At 43.1% G+C, this 22,359-nt stretch overlaps 1 protein-coding gene across 1 annotated transcript in view; it reads left to right on the top strand.

Moving 5' to 3' along the window:
- The window catches only part of tjp1a (tight junction protein 1a), a 101,611-nt gene that overhangs the window by 76,590 nt on the left and 2,662 nt on the right, over positions 1–22,359 (top strand). The window contains exons 10-30 of the mRNA XM_071525742.1: positions 472–611; positions 1,280–1,385; positions 1,792–1,942; positions 3,472–3,580; positions 3,725–3,944; positions 5,787–5,971; positions 6,669–6,764; positions 8,252–8,278; positions 11,244–11,326; positions 12,157–12,367; positions 13,608–13,708; positions 13,938–14,288; positions 15,237–15,494; positions 16,776–17,624; positions 17,844–17,926; positions 18,202–18,378; positions 18,790–18,899; positions 19,075–19,334; positions 19,923–20,077; positions 20,171–20,388; positions 21,016–21,159. Of these exons, the coding sequence (XP_071381843.1) occupies positions 472–611; positions 1,280–1,385; positions 1,792–1,942; positions 3,472–3,580; positions 3,725–3,944; positions 5,787–5,971; positions 6,669–6,764; positions 8,252–8,278; positions 11,244–11,326; positions 12,157–12,367; positions 13,608–13,708; positions 13,938–14,288; positions 15,237–15,494; positions 16,776–17,624; positions 17,844–17,926; positions 18,202–18,378; positions 18,790–18,899; positions 19,075–19,334; positions 19,923–20,077; positions 20,171–20,388; positions 21,016–21,159 (4,034 nt within the window). The remainder of the gene's footprint in view (positions 1–471; positions 612–1,279; positions 1,386–1,791; positions 1,943–3,471; positions 3,581–3,724; positions 3,945–5,786; positions 5,972–6,668; positions 6,765–8,251; positions 8,279–11,243; positions 11,327–12,156; positions 12,368–13,607; positions 13,709–13,937; positions 14,289–15,236; positions 15,495–16,775; positions 17,625–17,843; positions 17,927–18,201; positions 18,379–18,789; positions 18,900–19,074; positions 19,335–19,922; positions 20,078–20,170; positions 20,389–21,015; positions 21,160–22,359) is intronic.

Here is a 22,359-nt window from a genome sequence, read left to right as displayed (position 1 = left end):
GGCCCATACTATTTCCCCTTGGGTTCTTTTTAGCATCTGCGTCTTCCTGATGATGTCAATTGAAGATACTGTAGGTCTTGCATTGGCAGACACCCACACACAGACACTTACAGTCCACACACATACATTACTGCATTCTTTGTCCTTTGTCCTTTCCATTCTCACACACGTATCACAGTGGAGTGGACACAGCAGGAGGTGATTCTTATGCACAGTGAAGTCAGCGCTATTGCTGGAGCCCTTTTAAGGAATGCATTGTTTTGGTATTGTAACAATATTTAGACTTTTGTGCATTCAGTTATCCTTCTTATAGCAGCAATTAACATAACTGAAAACACCACTGGTTGCCCTGTTGAGAGGCAAAAAAAACCATGTGCACCCTCTCTTTCTCCTAGTTTTAAATTGTCCTTGCGGATAGCGTCTACTGTACATCCATACTGAATTTTCTTGTGTGATATTTATTTATTTCAGCCATAGAAGTCGGGATGAGGATCGCCTGTCCAAGCCGGGGGGCATGTCCACACCAGTCAAAGGCTCAGACGATGGCATCTTGTCACAGGCCAGTGACCAGGCCAGCTCCAGAGACGACAAACAGTTACCCCCGCTGCCTGGTATGCAACCCTCTGCACTTCAACACATCAGGCCTCACCTCTAGGGATTACTGTGTTCTTTTCCCCTTGTCTCTGTGCTCAGCACCCTTGATACTTTCTCCATCTCAGTCACCTCGGTACAGTGGGAACAGTGTAGGTCTCATAGCCAAGAGATTTTGGCTAAGCCTCGGTCTGTATACCAGTTTTATTCACAGTGTACTTGTTCTAGTCTTTCTTCCCACTGTGCTGTTGCTACATGCTGAGGGCGTTAAAAGACAAACTCTATCAGTCAGTCAGGGGTGAGACACTTTACTCCTTTATACCTATGTGCTGTCAAACTTCATCACGGTTTATTGCACTTGAAAACATATTTTCTTTTTTACAAATCATGTTTGTTGTTTATTGAGCAGTATCTAATTAATAATTGGAACTTAATGTTCTATTGTTGAGAAAATTAACTGCAATTCTTTTTTTTTTCACACAATACTAGTCTGCTGGCTATGTCTTTTACTGCTCGTGTCAATATCTGAGGGATACTAGTGTATACTATTACAAAATAAATATCTGCCAACCAGTAGAACTGCTAGAGCTTGCAAAATTACAAAAGCGATGTGGTACTGTACAGAATCTGTACTTGTTCCCTTGTGTGCACTATGAGTGTGTGACTTTTGTGTTTGTATTGGTGACAGAACCAAAGCCAGTTTATGCCCAGCCCGGTCAGCCTGACGTGGACCTACCAGTCAGCCCCTCTGACGCTCCTGTGCCCAGTGCCGCTCATGATGACAGCATCCTCAGGTACACATGAGTGCACACACACACACCATGGCTCCAGCGGGAATCAGACTCCAAACCTAGCAGTGTCAGTGCCATAGAGCAGCTAGTTCTCATATTAGTAGGATTATGATGCTACCTTTGTAAGTGACAGTAGATGAATATGTGTTGGTCTTTCTGTCTGTGTGCATTGAGATAAATCTAAACTGTAATGATCAGTGGTGGAAAATGGGTCCTTGAAGCAGCAAGTAGTAGGAAAATACAACAAAGAAAAATAAACATAAATAGGAACATAACAAATGGGAGTTATATAAACACACTCAACAGACACGCTGCTTGCTTGAATGCCAGTCTCTCTTTTTCTCTCTCAGAATCTTTGTCTTTGATAAATCTGATTTGATTCAATCTGTCGATCTGTGTTCTCCTCCAGGCCGAGTATGAAGCTGGTGAAGTTTAAGAAGGGAGAGAGTGTCGGCCTACGGCTGGCAGGAGGGAACGACGTGGGCATTTTTGTGGCAGGAGTTTTGGAGGACAGCCCTGCGGCCAAGGAGGGGCTAGAGGAGGGAGACCAGATTCTCAGGGTATTCAACACTCCATGACTCCTCTAAACATTTAGATTTACTGTGGCTAAAGCTGATCACTTCATTTGAATGCCTTGGAATTGCAGTGTATTGTTCTTATATTATATCTAGCTTCTCAGCTGTTAATATTTATGCACTTGTTTTTCCGTCGAAGGTCATTCAGGCTTTCTGTTTCTTGAAAATTTGTGCACCATTTGTGCTTTTTTCCATATCTTTATTATTTTTTTTTTTAACACATGTATGAAAGTGGGAAGAACATCTGGTGTTATTGTCAAAATAGACAAGCCATAGCTGCCCACACTATCTTGGATAATCTATTGTGAAACTATGTGATCCCTTAGCCATGTGTGGTCACAATAGTTTTATTGCTGTAATGAGATCTTGGGAATGGAGTACAATGTATCTGTCAGTCTATGAGTCATTCCCAAGCCCTGCCTAGTGTCAAACCTCCCCTTGTTTCCATGCAAACACACAATGGAGGTCATTCTTGCACCCTAACCTCGCACAGTTGCGTCTCTGTTTCACTGGACACTAGAGTAACATTGTTGATGGAAACCCTCTTGATGTCAGGCTTGGATCCATTCTGACGTGTTTATATAACAATCAAGTATTACACCTGCAGTGTTTAATGCTGTAACCCAGTGTCCTCCGCTGAAGCAAAGGGATAGCTTGATGTTCAGTGGGTAACAGAGGCTGTGCAACTAACAAAGAGGCTGTGTTTTCCCATGTGACATTAACATTTATTACACCACATTTATCCGATTAATGAAGCCCTCCATTCCCTTCTGTCCTTCCCTTAATGAGGATACGAAGTCTAAAGTCTTCCTCCCGCTCCACAGCGAGGGTCACAGTGTTATGTGAGGACTTCTTTGTGCCTGTGCCTGTGTCCTCCCCACTGTACAAACACACCTCGAGACTTCCAGGACATTGTTTTCCATCTTTAGGTTGTTTCCTGTTGGTCATGGTGTGCTAGTGGAGATAAAGACGTCAAGCCCTCTAGTTTCTGGGAAGGATAAAGGTGTCTTTCTGAGGTTCAATGATTCAGACCATGTGTTTCTGGTTCCCCTGCTGCCCCTCAAGCAGAGTCAATAAACAGTGGTTATTGTGTTTGGGACAGCAGCAGGAGAGGAGGAGGTAATGGGGTGGGGGGGGGAGTAGACTCGCCTGCTTCTGTTGAGGGAGAAATTTCTGTTCCTCTCATTATCTGAGAAATAAAATAGGTGGTAGCTTCTGCAGTTTTTAGTGTTCTCCAATAAGTAGCTTAGTAAACAAGCAGTTTTGCATCAAATTAGATTTCACATCAGAGCTCACTGCATGTAAACATGGAGAAACGTTTGATCTCAGAACGTATTAATAGGCTACTTTACCGCCCATTTCTGCATTGCTACACAATGGTGATTACACTGTAGTTCTGAATTCCTCTGTTTCTCATGTTATCTATACATAGCCAAACGTTTGATCACAGTGCTTTATTAATAAGGCATGTAACCGTCCTGACTCCTTCTGTCTCCCTTGTTCTGCATCTGTAGGTGAACAATGTGGACTTTGCTAACATCATTCGGGAGGAGGCGGTGCTGTTTCTGCTGGATCTCCCCAGAGGAGAGGAGGTTACCATCCTGGCTCAGAAGAAGAAGGATGGTGAGAGATGATATTTGACTTATTGCACAGTGACGTGTCCATCAGTAGCGCACATCAAAGATCCTGAATGCCAGCAAATGCACTGATGCTAGGAGGTTGTCATCATCTCATTCGTGTCATCATCTTGTGCTCCTTTATCTCCAGTGTACCGGAGGATAGTGGAATCGGATGTGGGCGACTCCTTCTACATTCGGACCCATTTCGAATATGAGAAAGAGTCACCGTACGGGCTGAGCTTTAACAAGGGCGAGGTGTTCCGCGTGGTAGACACACTCTACAACGGCAAACTAGGCTCCTGGTTGGCAATCCGCATCGGCAAGAACCATCAGGAGGTGGAGAGGGGCATCATCCCCAACAAGAACAGGTAAAATAGTCTCAGTTTGCACCAATACAGCTTGTTCTGGCGCTTTGTGAATGTGCAAGAGTGGAGGGTTGGATCAGAGAGTAGCAAGGGAGGCTTATAGGGCAAATTGCTTCCATTCTACTCATTAATTTAATCGACTTTATTTTACACACCTTTTTTGCATTAAAATCTGTTATTTCTAAAGAAAAGACTGTTGTCAGGATAAATTCTATACAGACACGATAAACTGGTAGGCTGTATAAACTAGGGTATGTTTAGCTCATCCCAGGCTTCAGCTACACACTAGCGTTAAAAGGCATCTACTGTATGAAGCCTGTGAGGACTTGGCAAAAAAAACAATAGCCCAGCCTGTCTGTCTGAGGATATGTATTATACAGCATGATCTAGCCTACAGCCATGTGCTATCTAGGCCTGTCTCTACTGCCTTCAGCAGCCTCTGGCAATGTTTACAGAGAGATTCCTCACCGTGCTGCTGACAGAAAAGACATCGCCTCATAACACTCATAACATACCAGCCTTCCACATGCCACATGCGTTTTTATCACACACTTTAACGTCGTTGTGAAATATACCACAAGTCAGTTCTTCTGCCAGGTTAAACCTCTGGCTTTGCCAAGGCATCTGTTCATAGGCAAAGCATCATATATCCCATGAAATCACACTCAGAAACCAACAATAATACATTTAAAAAAAATATTTATCAAATATTATGCCCAGCCCCATTGCCTCCTTGCTGTTGCTAATCCCCATTAGTGTTGTTCAGGAAGCTTTGTTAAGTTTTGTAGGCATTCTATTAGTTCTATTCTATTTTATTAGCAGTGCACAAATGTTTGGATATCTTATTGTTTGTGCACACTGCTCGCTACATGGTTTTCATTCATACCCTTCAAAGCCTATTCAATACATACATATTTTCTCACATACTTATGTTACACCTGTGTTTGCTCTCCTTTATGTTTTCTGTTAAATGCAAGACAGTGTAACTGAACAGATGTGGCTGTCCCTGGTGGGGAAAAGGAGATTCTCTGCTTTCCCTCGCTATAAAATAATAAGTCTCCCAAAATTGGTAAAATAATGGGCCATATTAAACACGGAATCTAATTGCATGAATTTTTAGACAGCAGCTCAACAAAAGGCACAACCTTTTCACAGATTTTCGCGGTGTGCACAATTGAAATGGTGGTAACTTAAGCATGTCAGTCTTGCCTAAATAAACCTGTCATTTCACTTTCAAGTCTCACCCTCGTCTCTGTTATTAATGCCCACTAGAACGTCTGTGAAATATGTTTATCAATGCAACCCCAATTGTCAGTATCGTGTGGAAAAAAATGATTTGAAGTCTTTGGTTTCTGGCTACCCAAATGCTGACACCACTATTTTCCTAAGGGGAGATAAGCTTTTAGTTCACTGAAAGAGATCAATTAATTGGGATGTAACGATTAGGAAGGAATGATGAATGAATGATGGGCTATAAATTAAATTATACTAGTCTTCAAGACAACATTTTAGCCTAAACATAAATTTTAATCCATGTAAAATTGCTTGATGGCATCATCAGCTTCCTGTCAATAAGTGATGGCAAGTATTCCACAATCCAGTTGGCCAAGCCTAACAGCCAGCAGAGTGCAAAGGCCTTACAATACATTACATTGGCTTTCTGTTCCAAAACACTTTTACAAACACTGCTTCTAACTACACTGTTGTACGAGCCATGCTGACTGCCTGAGCTACACTGAGTGGTGTCAAATTCTGTCACACAACTGCTTACCGAAGAAGTGGCCGTGCTTGCAGTTTTGATTGAAGTCCAGACAGCTGACCTCCCTCCTCCCCTCTCTGTCCCAGAGCCGAGCAGCTATCCAGTGTGCAGTACACCCTCCCCAAAACGCCAGGCGGCGACAGGGCGGACTTCTGGAGATTCCGCGGCTTGCGCAGCTCCAAGAGGAACTTACGGAAGAGCAGGGAGGACCTGTCAGCCCAGCCGGTTCAGACCAAGTTCCCCGCCTATGAGAGGGTGGTGCTGAGGGAAGGTAGGAGCACACAGGCCATCAACTGGAGACTCTCACAAACCTTTATACTATTGTTGGTCAAGATTTTACCAAATAGTAGACAGCCTTCAACCATATAGCCAATAGATACACAAGGTCCTTCCCAGTACTTGCACTAACTGGCTAGTGTTCCTTCCAGCTTTTCTTTATGCCGATAAGCATTAAACAGTTACAAATTCATACAATTGTGAAATCCATTTACAAGGACATGGTCATGTTTAGATTGACATCATGACAGACAAAAATTCAAAATACACTAGTAGTCAAAAATAGGCATCAACTTCACTATTTATATGTCTAAGAAACAAATTTGAAGCATCAAAATTGCTTTAAGGTAATGAAAAACATAATGCATTCAATGAGGTATGTCCAAACTTTTGACTGGTAGTGTAGATGTTAAGATTTTGTGGATGGAATCTGTGAGCAGTGTGTATTCCACTGGTGAGTTTGTCTGACTTTGCCCCACCTCTCTGTGTCTATCTATGCTTTGTGGTGTGTGTGTGGCTGTGCCATTTAATGCAACTGTGTCGATCTTATGCAGTTAAAGTTGCTGCTACGATTGTTTTTTGTAATTTATAAAATAATATGATAATATATAGACTAATTAATGTCGTGTTTGGAAGTTTTTAATATGTCTAGTGTTTGTTAACCTCCGTGACATGGTCTTGTTGGTGAACAGCTGGGTTCCTGAGGCCTGTGGTCATCTTTGGGCCCATAGCAGACGTGGCCAGAGAGAAACTGGCCAGGGAGGAGCCAGACGTTTTTGAACTTGCAAGTGAGTAGTAAAGTACCAGTCTCCCTCTGTCCCCATGTGTTCATTTTTTGTGTCCTGAGTCATGGATTCGTAGCAGACTGGTGAGTAACATTTTCAGCTCTTGTTCATTTGTCACTTTCTCTCTAACTGTATATATAGCAGCCGGGTGTGATTTGCATTTGAGTTCTGATGATGGTGGTGGTGGTGGTGGTGGTGGTGGTGGTGGGGGATGCCATTGTTTTTTTATAAAAATCTATAGCTGACATGGACATGGTTTATTTGCCAAGGTGAGGGTTGTTGGACTGCTCAGCTTCCATCAATATTCTCTGTAGTGGCCAGTAGCCAATAGATGGTGAACTCACTGATGGATCAGTGCTTCCATTTTGTAACCTACATTTTCAGACGCTGAATGTAACTCTACAGGTTTGTGCGCAACCTGATCATGTCAGAAATGTACTTTTCTACTGTACTTGTAGCTTAAGTTGCAGGGAAAGTCATGAGTGGAGGGAGGTCACAGCTATGAGAATGATATTATTAGCTTGGCTACTAATTTGACTGGCTTGTCACAGAAAGTCAGTTTTGATACATGGTTTACTATCCAACTTCTCTCATTGTTGATTAAAAATGATGTGAAAATCTTATTTAAATCTATGGAATTAAAATCCTAAATCATGAGAAATTCAACGCTGTCCTGTACTATCAAGTCGCTATTGTCTTCATCTGCCATATGTATGTATGCATTGAAGAATATGCATGCATTTTATTATTTTATTTATTTTATTGGCGTTATTATTTACACATTTGGAAAAACATGCAGGTTTGTGAAATTTTTAATCTAGACTATAGGATACAAGACTCTCCATTACACAGGACAAGACACGAAATTAACACATTGTTATAAGAGGCTATGTACGGTTAGTGTATCTTGGTAGTTTCAGTTCTTTCTCTTCCTCTGAAAATAGACAAATAGCTTAAATTGCACACCATCGTTTAGCTTAAAGCCCAGCAAATACCAATCTTCCATTTGATGCTGAGCAATCTCTCCACCCTCACTGAAAAAATATCTTCCCATGAAAGTTTTTTTTTTTCTTTTAAACCAAATCACATCCTGCTTAGCTGCAAAATGCTACTACACATTCCCAATTTTTTTTCATATTAAATCAGTTTTAGAGTTAGTCAGATTGTGCCCATAATTTCCTCTCCATCTAAACTCCTACCGTCTCTCTCGTTTTTCTCTCTTTATATCTCTCTCTATTTCACATTTTAAGCACAGCTACACAGTACTTTTGATTTTATCCTAAGAGTACTCATCTCCCTCCTCCTACTTCAAGGAATTAAGAGCTTCTTTGATACGTACTGTTCATCTTAACACCCAGTATTGAATTTCAATTATCTTAAGTGCACAGACACACACACACACACACACACACACATATGAAGTAATTCCATTCCTTGATGTTTATTTACGTACCTCCAATGATGTCTGTATAACTGTATTTTCTTTTCAGAAACACAGCAACAACAAGGAGGGGAAAGTATGTCACCTAGTGCATCAACTTTTTTTTTGTTTTGTTTTAATTCAGTCAGTGAATGACAGATAATCAATCAATAAGCTAGTGTTGGCTGGTTTGGTGGCCTAATCTGTAGATGTGTTTAAACAGTATCTATTGCCTCGTTCTAGCTTAAAGGGGAATAGCACTCAATTTAAGAAGACATTTGCCATTATAATGGCCTGCAACAGTCCTATCAGTATATTTAAACATGACAACAGCTCTTCCAAAACTAGACACCAGAGACCTACGACTGTGATAATATACTGCTGCACAGCTAGTGCTCCATAGTATTTGAACATCCATGTAAGCTTTATTATGGTTATGCTATTACAGTTTTCATTTACACACCATTTCTTGATGAAGATGTTTCTTAAATTTGGTAATAATTGACTAAAATGGCATATGACTTTGGTAAACAAAAAAAACATGATCAGCGAAAATGCATCTACTGCAGCAGCTCCTGTGCATCACTCTATTAATATAGATTACATTTGCAACATTCAGAGATTTCCTAGTTTATCTCTGGGAGCTGCACACATTCAAAAGTGGACAAATGTGAAGGTGGACAAATGACTGTTACACTATAAGACAATGCATGTCTGTGATTCAATAATATTAACTTTTTTTTGTTTGTTTTTTTGTTTAGTTATGATGATCATCTCCCATATCTTCTCATTTTTACCACACAATTCATTCTCTAAGGAGCTGTGCATCAGTGTGATATCACGTATCACAGTATCACATTAGGGGACAGGACAAACTCTTCTCTTGTTCCTAGCTATGGAAGAGAGTAGTGGATGTTGATTAATATAGACCGACCCTTCCTGGGCACAGGAATAATTTGATGAATTTGGTGATGTTGAATTCAGTGGTATTCCCCTCTTGAAAGGAGGCTGCATCATGTAGAACGACAGCTGGGCAGCATGTGCACCTGCGCAGTCACTATGCCATTGAAATTGAGTTGCGTGAATTTTTTAGATTGTTTCCCAAGTCCTTTGTCCATTCAATTTGGAAAACCATAAGGAGCTCATTACAGACCTCTTATTTATGGTAGGAACAAGTAATGAAAATATATGGACTGGGAATGCTGAAATTAGTAGGGCTTCAATGGGTAAAATGGTTTAAATGCATTTTTCCACCCAATTTGTTTTCCCAATTGGCCATGAGATGCCACTTTCTAAAAAACTATAGAGAAGGTGGCAGCACAACAATGACATTAACTGGCCAGCTGGAGGCCCTGTAATCAAAGATCAAAGTTCAGCAGTTTATAAGGCTTTATCTCGCACAAATTGCCATATGATCCTGATGCTTGTTGCACCCATCCAGTTATTCTTACTCTATAAAATTCTGACCCTCAAAGATGGATTTTTTTACACCATTGATTTTTTTTGAGAAAACATTATTTCCCCAAGGCTTTTTATTTATTTATTTATTTTTTTAAATGTTAACCTACCAACACCAGACTTGGCACATAGCACTCATGAACTGAGATGAAACAGTCAGCCATATGTTAACCCAATCAGTGACTGCTGTTAACCATGAACTTATGGAGTGCCCTTGGCCTATTATAAAACTGACTATATTGTGCGTCTTACGGCATTTTTAAATTTATCTGTACAGGGTGTCAAAATTGTCACCAAATGTTTAGAAATTGGGTTCAAGCAAGCGCTGGGTCAAAAATTAATCAGTGTATGAAATTTAGTTGTGATTGGTTTGTGTGGCCTGTCACATAAAGGCTTTTCATTCAGAGTGGGATTGCAGTACCACTATGACACTTAGTATACAACTTGGATGCCAAATTTCAATCAAAGCTTTTGTGTGTGTGTGTGTGTGTGTGTGTGTGTGTGTGTGTGTGTGTGTGTGTGTGTGTGTGTGTGTGTGTGTGTGTGTGTGTGTGTGTGTGTGTGTGTGTGTGTGTGTGTGTGTGTGTGTGTGTGTGTGTGTGTGTGTGTGTGTGTGTGTGTGTGTGTGTGTGTGTGTGTGTGTGTGTGTGTGTATATGTATGTGTGTGTGTTCACGGGCATTGAACAATGGCACTTTGTGTTCAGCCATTCCTAATAACGTCAATGCTAAAATGGATGTATAAAGGTCATAAGTGTCACAATCTCATGGATGGATGTCCCTATCACTATCAAACTCTGTGTTTCAAGTTCCATAGTGACTGGGACAGTATTGAATGACAGCATTGAATCTTTAACATTGCTGCATAAGCTTGAACCCCTGAATTGTCGCATGGCTATAATTATCTGCTCTTTTTAAAACTGGTAATTTCTGATTGTTATGGATATTAGCATTAGTATGTTATTATTAGTAGTAGCAGTAGTAGTATGTTATAAATGATGATAAATGATGTTGATGCCTGGCCCTATGATGTGTTTGAGGCATTAGTATACATAATAACCTGGTGAGATGGCTGCCCTCCCTTGTACCTTGTGTTTCTAGGCAGAGAATCATTGCCTATCTTTGTGTGAATCATGAACCCCTCTACACATCCTTGCTTAAATCCCTGAGGTTTACAGTGACCCTGTATTCTCATAATCTCAAATGACCCCCCTGCTCTTGAATGTGCATAATATTTCATGTCAATGCTTCACATGTAACACATTTCCTGCACTACAATTATACTGTTACTGTGTTATATGCAGTTGCACGTGCACATTCATTATACACTTGTATTTCATTTTCCCTAAACTTCCCCAAATTACTTAATGGCTATTGCATGAATTGGCTAGAATCTCCATTTTGTCTTTATTATCTACCCTGTTCTTTATAAACGTACACTTGTTCTCTCCTGTACATAGATTATAATCCTGTACTTATAACTCTATTTATGGGAGTTGACAACTGCACACTACAAGGATGTCTATATGGGGCACAGACTGTGTTTAGTGTTGAATGTCTCTTGTGTTGACATGACGCAGTAACGCTGTCCATTGGTTTTCTGTAGAGAGTGAACCCAGGGATGCAGGAACCGACCAGAAAAGCTCTGGCATCATACGCCTGCACACCATCAAACAGATCATTGACCGCGTGAGTGAAGCTGGACACACACACACATGCGCGCACACACACACACACACACACACACACACACACTCACCTACATGCGCAACAGACAGAGATAAAAACATCTACTGACAGATTTGTTATGGACAAGAAAACATGGCAGTGAGCCACAATGGTTTGTACAGCTCACTGCTGCCCCCTAGTGCACAGTCTTCATTAATGCTAGTAGGAGCATAAACCTCAGCAAAGTGGTGAAGGGCAGATTGTACTGTCACATTTTCACTTGATTATACTACCAGTCAAAGTTTGGACACACCTGATTGAATGTACTATGTTTTTCATTATCTTAAAGACATTTTGATTTAAGGCTTATGCTTAAATGCTTGAAATTCATTTTTTTAGACAAATATAAATAGTGAAGTTGATGCCTATGTATGAATTTCTTCCCAAAGCCTTTGCCTCTCCATCAAGGCAAAGGGTGGCTATGTTAAATCTACTTTGAATCTAACATATAAGATATATTTGATTTGTTTAACACTTTTTTGGTCACTGCATAATTCCATTTGTGTTATTTCATAGTTTTGATGTCTTTACTATTATTCTATAATGTGGAAAATAGTAAATATAAAGAAAAATACGGTGCGTCCAAACTGACTGGTAGTGTACCTCTTGCAAGGGTTCAATCTCTACTGTATACAATATGTGAAAACGCTGTTGGTTATGCTACATTGCTTTACACTTGATGGTCCTTGGCTTCCACGGCAGCAAAAACTCTGTATGCACCATACATGGAACGCAAACATGCTACAAATGCGCATCCATGTTAAAATGTTTTCTATTTTCTTTGTGCGAAGGACAAGCATGCAGTGCTGGACATCACTCCTAACGCGGTGGACCGTCTGAACTACGCCCAGTGGTATCCGATTGTGGTGTTCCTCAATCCAGACACCAAGCAGGGCGTCAAGAACATGAGGACCCGCCTCTGCCCTGAGTCCAGGAAGAGTGCCAGGAAGCTCTATGAACGAGCCCTCAAACTGAGGAAGAACAATCACCACCTCTTCACCAGTGAGTCCAGTGGGAGGGAGGGGCGAGATGGGAGGGAGAAGAGTGGGAGAGATTTCACACAGGGGGCAAAGAGAGATTTCAAACCACAGGCAGTTGACAGTTGAGTGCTGCAGTGTCGGAGGCTGCGGCTAGAGTAGCCTCGTTGCGCCTGGCCCTGTTCTGTCAGACTCCTTAAAAAAGCTTGTTTGGCGCTGGCCCTCCCACAGGGGCACCCTCCCACACCCACACCCACATTTAGACATTCCCAGCACGTTCTGTTCCAGTGAGGGGACGTGGTGTGGCATGACCCTGCTTTAAGAGCCTCTATTAGCGATAAAGACATTAGAGCAGCCCCAGAGAGCATTCTGCTCTGCACACATCCACTCTTCCCAGAATACACAAACTCTTCACAAAAACTTCCACACAACCGCCACTCCTCAAATCCCAAAGAGCTGCATCTGTACCTCTCTAGTTCTGCATTTCTGTCCACTGTTATTTGCTATGTGTCTTCCACCTAGTATCCATTCTACTTTTCCATAGCTTTCCATTTTTCCAATTTAACCATCCATTGTTCTGGTGTGAGCCTTTCACACCTTGCCTCTATTTGTCTTCTGTATGTGTTGGATCCCTGCATAGCTCTATTCTAATCCGTCCTACAGTGGAAAAGGGTTTTGTGCACAGCATGCCAGAGGGGGAAATATTACCTGTGTGTGAGGTCAATCAGGCGAACATAATTTTGTGTGTGGGCACCTGTGTGTGTTAATTTCCCTCCAGTCACAACGGAGAGAAGACTCTTGTCACTTGTCACGGTAAATTTTAAGTGTTGGTCAGTGACAGTTGATACACCAACTTGTCGCACTCGTCTCAGCAGGTTTTCCTTGTCTCTTCTTTCCTTTCAGTGGCTTTACTCTCGATTTAATGAATTTTGATTAATGATAGTAATAATATGTTGACGGTGAGTAATAATATTAATATAATGTTATCTTTCTTTACATTTCAAAGCTTTTAGCAAAATAAGACCACATATTGTAGTGTTAAAAGTATTATTTTTAGAACTGGAAAAAATGGTACTTGATGCTCCTGTAGTCTGAAAGGTAGTTTCATCAAGAAACTAATGCCTTGTTTTTACGGTTATCCTTAATTATGGTGCTGTGTTAGTAGTTAATTGTTTATTGAATAATTAATGTGTTCCTTTGTGGTTCTTTGCATTGATTAGAGAGATGTTATTTTTCTGTTCTGCCACCCTTCTCTGTGTGTTCAGCAACTATTAACATGAACAACATGAACGATGGTTGGTATGGAGCGCTGAAGGAGATCATCCAGCAGCAGCAGAATCAGCTGGTGTGGGTTTCAGAGGGCAAGGTAAAGTAGACATACGTAGACACACACACACACACACACACACCGATACACAGTCAAGATGTATCGGATTGTATTCCAGAATCCAGAATAGTGATCGATCTCTCTTTCTCTTTCTCTTTCTCTCTCTCTCGCTCGCTCTCTCTGTCTTTCTCTCTCTCTCTCTCTCTCTCTCACTCTCTCTCTCCCCCTTCCTCTTCCCCCCCACCCATTTCTTCTCCCCCCCCCCCAGGCTGACGGGGCTCCTGAGGACGACCTGGACATCCACGACGACCGCCTGTCCTACCTGTCGGCGCCGGGCAGCGAGTACTCCATGTACAGCACCGACAGCCGCCACACCTCCGACTACGAGGACACAGACACGGAGGGCGGAGCCTACACCGACCAGGAGCTGGACGAAACGCTGAACGACGACGTGGGTCCGCCCTCGGAACCTGCCATCACCCGCTCCTCTGAGCCCGTGCGCGAGGACCCGCCCGTCATCCAGGAGCCGCCCGGCTACGCTGGCTACCAGCACACGGTGCAGCCGGACCCCCTGAACCGCATCGATCCGGCTGGGTTCAAGGCACCAGCGCCGCAGCAGGTAGCGTTTCTGAGAGCTGTACGTCTGCCCTGTTGTCTGGAGGCCGTGGTTTGCGTTAGAAGGGTTTTCTGGAGGCGCTATTGAAACCACCTTTTTTTTTAAAACAGTTATTGTTCTGTCTATCTACTATTGCAAAATCAACGACACCAGTGGGAAAGTGGAAACTTGTGTTGCCAAGTATTTATCGGAATATATATATTATATATATATATATATAATCTATATTTATTATATTTATTTATTTATTTGTTTGTTTGCCTATATCTGTTTGTTGATTGATGTCTGTGAGCGTGTGTGTTTTTTTATTTTTGAAAAGGAGAAGAACTTGATAATAAGCTTGACTGTTACTATTGTACTCCGTATTACCACAAGCTGTCTTATTGGTGTGACTGTTGCTGCTGTTCTCACTGGGAGAAGAAACTTATATGTTTGTCTAAGTGTCTGTACCAATACTCACCTATGTGCACTTCCTAGTTACCGTTGTTTCACCTGTGATTGGGACTGATGATGTGACACCAGAAAGTATTATGTGCATGTTGGAAATGCCAGTGTTAATCCAGTATTCCTGTAATATGTATTTATCAAAACTCGATTGGCCATCGTGATATCCAAACCTAAAAGTTTGTCTTCTGATGATGTGTTAATGAACAAAAGCAAAAAAAAAAAAGCAAATCACTGTATTGCAACCCTAGAATTAAAATCAAGTCAGTATAAACTAACAATGAAAACTTGTCATGCTACTAATTCCTAACCATCACATGCCATTGGTTGATCCACATCTACTGCTTAAGTATGGAGGCGGGTGATTGGTTGTTTTATTCAGTGTAACCTGTAGGCACAAGAGAGGAGCAGAACATTGCAGAGGGGCTGTGAAGGTAGTAGCACTTGTTAGCACTGCACCCTAGTGTGTCAGCGCGTGTTATTAAACGTTTCTGAACCACTTCACAGAAAGCAGAGGCCGCTGCCATCCCTAGCATCCCCCAGCAGCCTGAGCCCCTGGCTGAGACAGCGCCCCCTGCTGTCGACGTCACTGTAAACACTGTAGGGGGTTTGAGCCCTGAGGAGGCTCCCGCAGCTCCCCACAGCCAGCCAAGCCCCAGCCCCAGCCCCGAGGCTGGCTCACTTAGGAGGCCCACCCCTGAGCTAGCCCCTCAGAGCGTCACACCAGAACCTCTACAGTCCGGACTGCCCAGTTCAGAACCAAAGGTATCCATCTGACCGTCACCGGACCCTCCGTGACCTGGCCCAGTTCAGTTCAGCTCGGTCTGACCTGGCTGATCTCCTGTGCTGCTGCCGCTGCCTGTCTACCTACCTACCTCCTGCTGCCACGCTTCTCTCTCTCTCCTTCCGCCCTGCATGTCTGCTGACCACAATGCTGCCCTAAAGAGACAGAGATGTGTGTGCGCGAGTGTGTGCGCGAGTGTGTGTGTGCACGTGCCAGAGTGCGAGCAAACGCCGGTAAACAACAGTGGGCTTGGAGGTGATGGCTGTCTTGGTATGCCTACATGTAGAAGAGCAGTGGAGATCCTGAGGCTCTCTCTCACTGTTGCTTACCCTCTTTGCATGGCTGCAACATGTTTGACTCGTCGTCTGTTAACCACTAGAAGTAGATCTGTTTGTGATGTATCGGTTAAAGCGGACTGAATGGACCATTTTCTTTCAAAAGCAGCTGTTACGTTTTCTGCCATTTTATCTACGTTTATTCCTGCATTTGAAATGTAGCCATGTAACCAAGAACAGATAAACAGAAACGTTCTTCAAATTTGGATGGATAACTAATGGTTACTTCTCAAATATCAGGATTTTAAATATGGTTTAGTTTGTACAATGGATATGTGCTTGTAAAGTTAAATATTATTGCAGATATTTAAGTTGTCATATAATTGCACCAAGACAGTGGGTGACATTTTCTTTGTCAATCAACATGCAGTGGTGCACAGATATGAATGAATACAAAGTCACAAGGAACAAGGGTGACTTGCAGTATTAAAAAGATACTCTAAATTATTGATACACCTTGTGTATGTAATTTAACAGTACTGTTTGCTATACAATTTCCACATAGCATGTGTGAATTGAGGCAAGAAAAATGGATCCCATTGTTTTGTTTAGTTTTATTCTATTTATTTTATCAACTTTGTTAATCTTTTTTTATTTTTTTTATTTGAGTGTTAAAGTTCAAGTGGTATGTTGTGATGTGTACTAAGCTCCAATGTGCGTTTGGCTGTTGCTGAGGTTGCTGTTTTTTCTTGTATACAATCTGACCAGTAACCCCTCCCTCTCAGTTTCTCTATTTCAGGTCTTTCCCTTCTCTTTTCCTCTTCTGCAATTAATTTCACGGACTCGTTTTAATATTCTCCTTTTGCCATCCTTTACCTGATTTTGTATGTCCAGTTATTTTATATTACATTTAATGTCTGTACAGTATGTTGGTGGATCCTACCTAGTTGTTAACCTTCCTCTTCTATGTTTTTTTTTTTTCGTTAGATGTTTCAGAAGGATCCATACAGCACGGACAGCGCAGGGAGAATCAGTCATGGCATGAAGCCTGTGACTTACGACCCGCAGCCAGCGTACCTCCCCGACCAGCAGCCATACAGAGATTACGACCACCCACCCAGTCGCTATGACGTCAGCAGCAGCGGTGTCAGCAGTGGAGGCGGCTACCTGGAACCAAAGTACCGCAACTATGACTCTCACCTGCCCTATGAGAACAGCGTGCCTCACTACGACCAGCAGCAGTGGAACCCCTACAATCAGCCTCCCTCTACTGCCGCCCCCCAGGGATACGACCCCCGCCTGCCCTACAGCGACGGCCCCGACCGCCAGTACAGCCCTCCTCAGCGCTACGACGAACCCCCACCTCAGCAGGGCTTCGACGGACGGCCTCGTTACGGTAAACCGGCAGGTCCCGCGCCCGTTCGTTACGACGAGCCCCCGCCTCCTGGTCCGGGTTACGACCTGCGACCGCGCTATGACCAGGAGCCTCTCCCGGCCGCCTACCCCCCAGCCACCCGCTCCCCGGAACCCGCTGCCCAGCGGCCCGCCTACAACCAGGGACCTCCACCGCAACACAGAGGCTACAAACCCCAGCAGTATGACACCACTCCTGTAAACTCTGAGCCCAGCCACACACCGCCTCCCAAAGCAGAGGCTCCCTCACCTTCCCCTGGCGACGCCCCCAAGCCTCTCCCAGCTCCGGCCAGAGAGGAGCAGCAGGAGGACGACCCGGCCATGCGGCCGCAGTCGGTCCTGACCCGGGTCAAGATGTTTGAGAACAAGCGCTCTGTGTCTGTGGACCGAGCCAGAGAGGCCGGGGATGCATCAGGGAACAGGGTAAATGACTTGGCTCTGCAGACATTTATAATTGATGCTGAATGCTTCCAGGGTCGCCTACTCAATTACAGCAGTTACTACTTGATTAACTTTTACATGAGTTTACCTAGCAATGACTTAACCACATAGAGAAAGGGGGCACTTTAGAAATACACATTCAGGTCAGTCAGGGCTTCTTTTTCTCCTACTGATAATGTCTACTGTGTTTTGTTTCTATAGGCAGCTGATTTGCCTGTGAAGCCAGGTGGAGGAATCCCCAAAGCTAACTCTCTGAGCAACCTGGATCAGGAGAAGACCTTCAGGTAAGCCACCGGTTCTACTGCTGTTACCGAAGTCCCCCTGACATCTCAGAGTACAACTATCTGTACACTGTAACTAGTCACTGTAACTGTAATTGTCACACAATTACCCATTGTGCTTAAGCCCATTCATTTTGGCCATATCAATTTCATGTCATTACAAACTCCAAATGTATAATTTTTCTCCTGTTCGGGTCTGCTCTTGCCACCTCCACCTTAGTTTTTGACCTTTCTGACTTTGTCTTTCTTTCCCTCCTGCCCCGTCACTCCCACCCCAGAGCCCCGGAGCCGCAGAAGCCTCAGCCCAAGGTGGCCGATGACATTGTGCGTTCCAACCATTACGATCCTGATGAGGATGAGGAGTACTACAGGAAACAGCTGTCTTACTTCGACAGGCTCCAGACTGGCCCCAACAAACCACAGCCACAAGCACAGCCTGGATACAACTACCCCAGGTAAAAGTTCATGACACACACACACATACACACTTGCATGTGGGTGCACTTCAGTGTGCATCTGTTAAACTATGTCCATACTGTTTTGCTGCATTATTAATTATAATTATATGAAACCATTTACCTGTAAATCCTCTGGGCATTATGATAAATTGCTTCTTGGCATTGAAAACTGAAAATATATTCAATTAGAGTGGATTTTGGGGAAGACATTATGTATGCATAGTATGAATGTCAATTAGCTTTCTGGAAACTTCTTTGGCTCTTTCCCCTAAGAATGTACAGTGTGAGAATATTAAGTGTCATTTTGAATACAAAACTTTTAATGCTTTTTATGTTCATTTGTTAAGTCATTTATACAATTTGAGTTTATGCAAAATGGTCTGTGACGGCTTTGGTCTCATGCTACAGGACGGAATCAATGGAGAAAGTAAGTCCAGTGGAGAAGAGATACGAACCGATTCCCCAGGTGACCCCTCCTCTCCCACCAGCCACACTGCCCAAACCCACCTCACCTGAAGGTAAGGTTAATGTCCTTGCATCAAAAAAGGTTATGGTCAGGATTAAATATTTCTTGTGTACTGATAATTCACTCTCTCAGCTGTGTACACCAACATTAATGTATATATTTTAACACACGACAAACACTCACCAACACATTGAGTTCATTGGCTGATCCTCATGGTTCTCCCAAAGCCAAGCCTCCGGCACGAGAGGACACTGTCCAGACCAACTTCCTGCCTCACAAGAGTTTCCCTGAGAAGTCTCCGGTGAACGGCACCAGCGAGCAGCCTCCCAAGACGACCGGTGGTACCGGAGCCCCGCCAGCCTCCAGCTACAACCGCTACGTCCCCAAGCCCTACACCACCTCTGCCAGGCCTTTCGAGCGCAAGTTCGACAGTCCCAAATTCAACCACAACCTGCTGCCCAATGACAAACCAGAGTTGGCTCCAAAGGTAGGCAGCCTTGCGGTTAACATTGACTGGAATTTTGCCAGCAGTCATTTTAGTGCAGCTGTTTAAAGAGACTCAAATGAATAAGGTGGCAGCCACACTGATCCGTTGTGTCTGTCAGTGTACGTTCATTTCAATTAATTTTCAAGAGCTGTCCGTGGTCGGGACAGGGCTGATGACGCGTCCGTCTCCAACCCAGTTGAACCTTTCTGGAGGGACGAATTAGTCACCATCCCTTCAGCCAATTTAGAGGCGTTCTTATGTTTTGTTTTGAAAAAAATAGTGGCAAACACAGAGACAACGGTACAAATAAAAAAAGATAAAACCCAGAAAGCCGGGTATAACATTGGGATGATTATAGGTTTTCCATTTAATTTATACTATTGTCTTTTTCTACTTTTTTCTATGAAGTAGCACCATAATGAGCAAAGCCTTACTGTACCTACTGTATAATTCTGTCCATTTTCTGATGGATCAGTATGGCTGCTGCCTAAGGGGATGAGGACAGTGGTTGCTGAGAGCAAAGCAGAGATAAATTCCTGTCACAATATGCATACAGACTAATGGCTAACTGCGTTGTGATTGGAACAGGGTCCGAGCCCCAGCCCAGTGAAGCCTCAGGTCCCCCCACAGCCCCAGAACACGGACCAGGACAGCGGTCTGGACACTTTCACTCGCACTATGGACCACCGCTCCAAATACCAGCACAACAACATCAACGCGGTGCCTAAGGCCATTCCTGTGAGGTAACAACACAGCCACAGCTCTCACTCTGACCACAGAAATTAAACCCCAGGTCTTCCGTGGAATACTTGACTGTAACGGTCTCTGTCTCCCAGCCCCAGTGCCCTGGACGATGACGATGATGACGAAGGCCATACAGTGGTGGCAACCGCGCGAGGGATCTTCAACTGTAACGGGGGCGTGCTGAGCTCCATCGAGACAGGTGTCAGCATTATCATCCCGCAGGGCGCCATCCCCGATGGCGTGGAGCAGGAGATCTACTTCAAGGTCTGCCGAGACAACAGCATCCTGCCGCCGCTTGACAAAGAGAAAGGTAACATGTCAAGGGATGGAGTGAATGGAGAAACCAGCAGATTCGTTGGATCAGGGTTCCCATGGGCCGTGAAAGTTTGTGGATTTGAGAAAAATAAAATAAGGCCTTAAATATTTTTGAAAATGAATAGATGGGCTTGAAAGTACATGTTTTTTTTATTAAAATATAACACCCAAATTCATCAGTATGCCTCGGCTCTCTGGATCAATGCTTCTATTTCCTGAGGAAAACCCTGTTATGTATGTCTGCAGTTTAAAAATGAAGGATTTCATAAGGATTTCATCAGCATTGACTTGACTTGAGTCTGTATGAGGTCTACTTCTGACGAATGTCATGTCTTACCCCGAAACACCCCAAGAGCTCAAGAGCTCAAAATGAGCTCTTGAATTTCTCCAAACAGGACTATGAAAAGTCCTTGAATTGTCGAAGTGAGTCTGGGAACCCTGTTGGATCCTTATAAAGTCACATTAAACAGTCTGTTTTCTCACTGTTTGTTTCTTTTAGCTTTTGTTTTACTAATAAGACTTTAGTGTTTCAGTGTATTTAACGCCTGCTTGTATGGGTGATTTTATGCATCCTTGAATGAGTGTACAACTGTCACTCTGTCCTGTGCTCATGTGTTTTCAGGAGAGACTCTGCTCAGCCCCCTGGTGATGTGTGGACCTCACGGCCTCAAGTTCCTGAAGCCTGTGGAGCTGCGCTTACCTCACTGTGCGTCAATGACCCCTGATGGTTGGTCTTTTGCTCTAAAATCCTCCGACTCCTCGTCGGGTATGCTGTCCTCTCTCTGTTCTTTTGGGGTCTTTTGGGCTGGCTGTGTGACAAATTGAGGGTTGTGGGTCGCTGTTTAATCAGTTTTTCCCCTAGTTTTGGTTTGTTCCCCTAATGAGAGTCTCAGCTGACAAATATGAGGACTTGATATTTTGATCACTTTGCTCTCTGTCTGAAAATCAATCTAGGGGAAAATCTGTCTTTTTCATTCATATGATTTTGGTTTGATTCATTTTCATCATTCATTTATACTTATTAACTCACCTACCTATTTTCTCATCTTCCACTGGTTTACTTTATGTGGTGTTCAGATCAAAGTCTCTCCTCATGGCTTTTACATGCTGAAATTGCAGTATTTCTCTCTTGTTTTTCCACTTCTGAGTCACTTCAACACGTTTAAGTGATTTCATTAAACTTGCATGCCCCAGCTGCTTGGCTGTACAATGGTGTCATTCCATCAAGTAGAACTCATAGTGCATGCTCCTCTGCTACAAGTGATTTTTCTCACATAGCCACCCAAACCTTGACCTGAAGAACAGATTTTATAGATCCTCCTGACAGTGGGACGCTGTCATAATCGATACTGTCTTTCCTTATTCTGCAAATGAAACGGAAAACAAGGTAATGTTATTTGTTAACAAGACAAAAAATAGTGATCTAAATTTAGCTACCTTGTTAAAAATGCATTATTTCTTCTTTCAAAGTAGCTTTGAGGTGACAAGAAAATTAGTTTTGTCCCTGGTCTTAGTAGTTTGTTTACAGGAAAAATGAGTGTGGTTGTGAAATTGGATACCCATCTCCGCTCTGAACAACAGTGGAGCAGAAGTATGCAAATGAGCAAACCATTGACACCTCTCAAAGGCTGGAGGGGCTCTTGGCAGAGAGTGCAGGGAAATCTCTTCAAAATACTATCACTCCACTGTCAGTAAATATTCACTTTGCTGACTACAGTTAATCGGTTACTCCGAATTTTTGACCTGATAATCCGGAAAACTCGATCTTGACTAAATAATGCCTTAAAGGAAGACTGTGTAGGGATTTTCTCTCCTTTTGTTATTGCCATAAAGTGGAATAACAACCACTGGTGCCATTTTCTATTTTCTGCCCCTGTGAGTTACTTCGTATTTCATTTCCCCCTCACCTGCTGCTTTTGAGGTGAGACTTGCCAGGTATACCAGAAGAGAGTTCAAGCAGTTAGTG

The sequence above is a fragment of the Centroberyx affinis genome, unplaced genomic scaffold (genome assembly GCF_046629955.1).
Source record: "Centroberyx affinis isolate AG114_WGS23_722 - 3 ecotype Tasmania unplaced genomic scaffold, CSIRO-AGI_Caff_v1 ptg001333l_1, whole genome shotgun sequence".
Classification (NCBI taxonomy): Eukaryota; Metazoa; Chordata; class Actinopteri; order Beryciformes; family Berycidae; genus Centroberyx; species Centroberyx affinis.
Note: the sequence above shows the minus strand (reverse complement) of the source record. Positions and strands in the feature narration are given on the sequence as shown.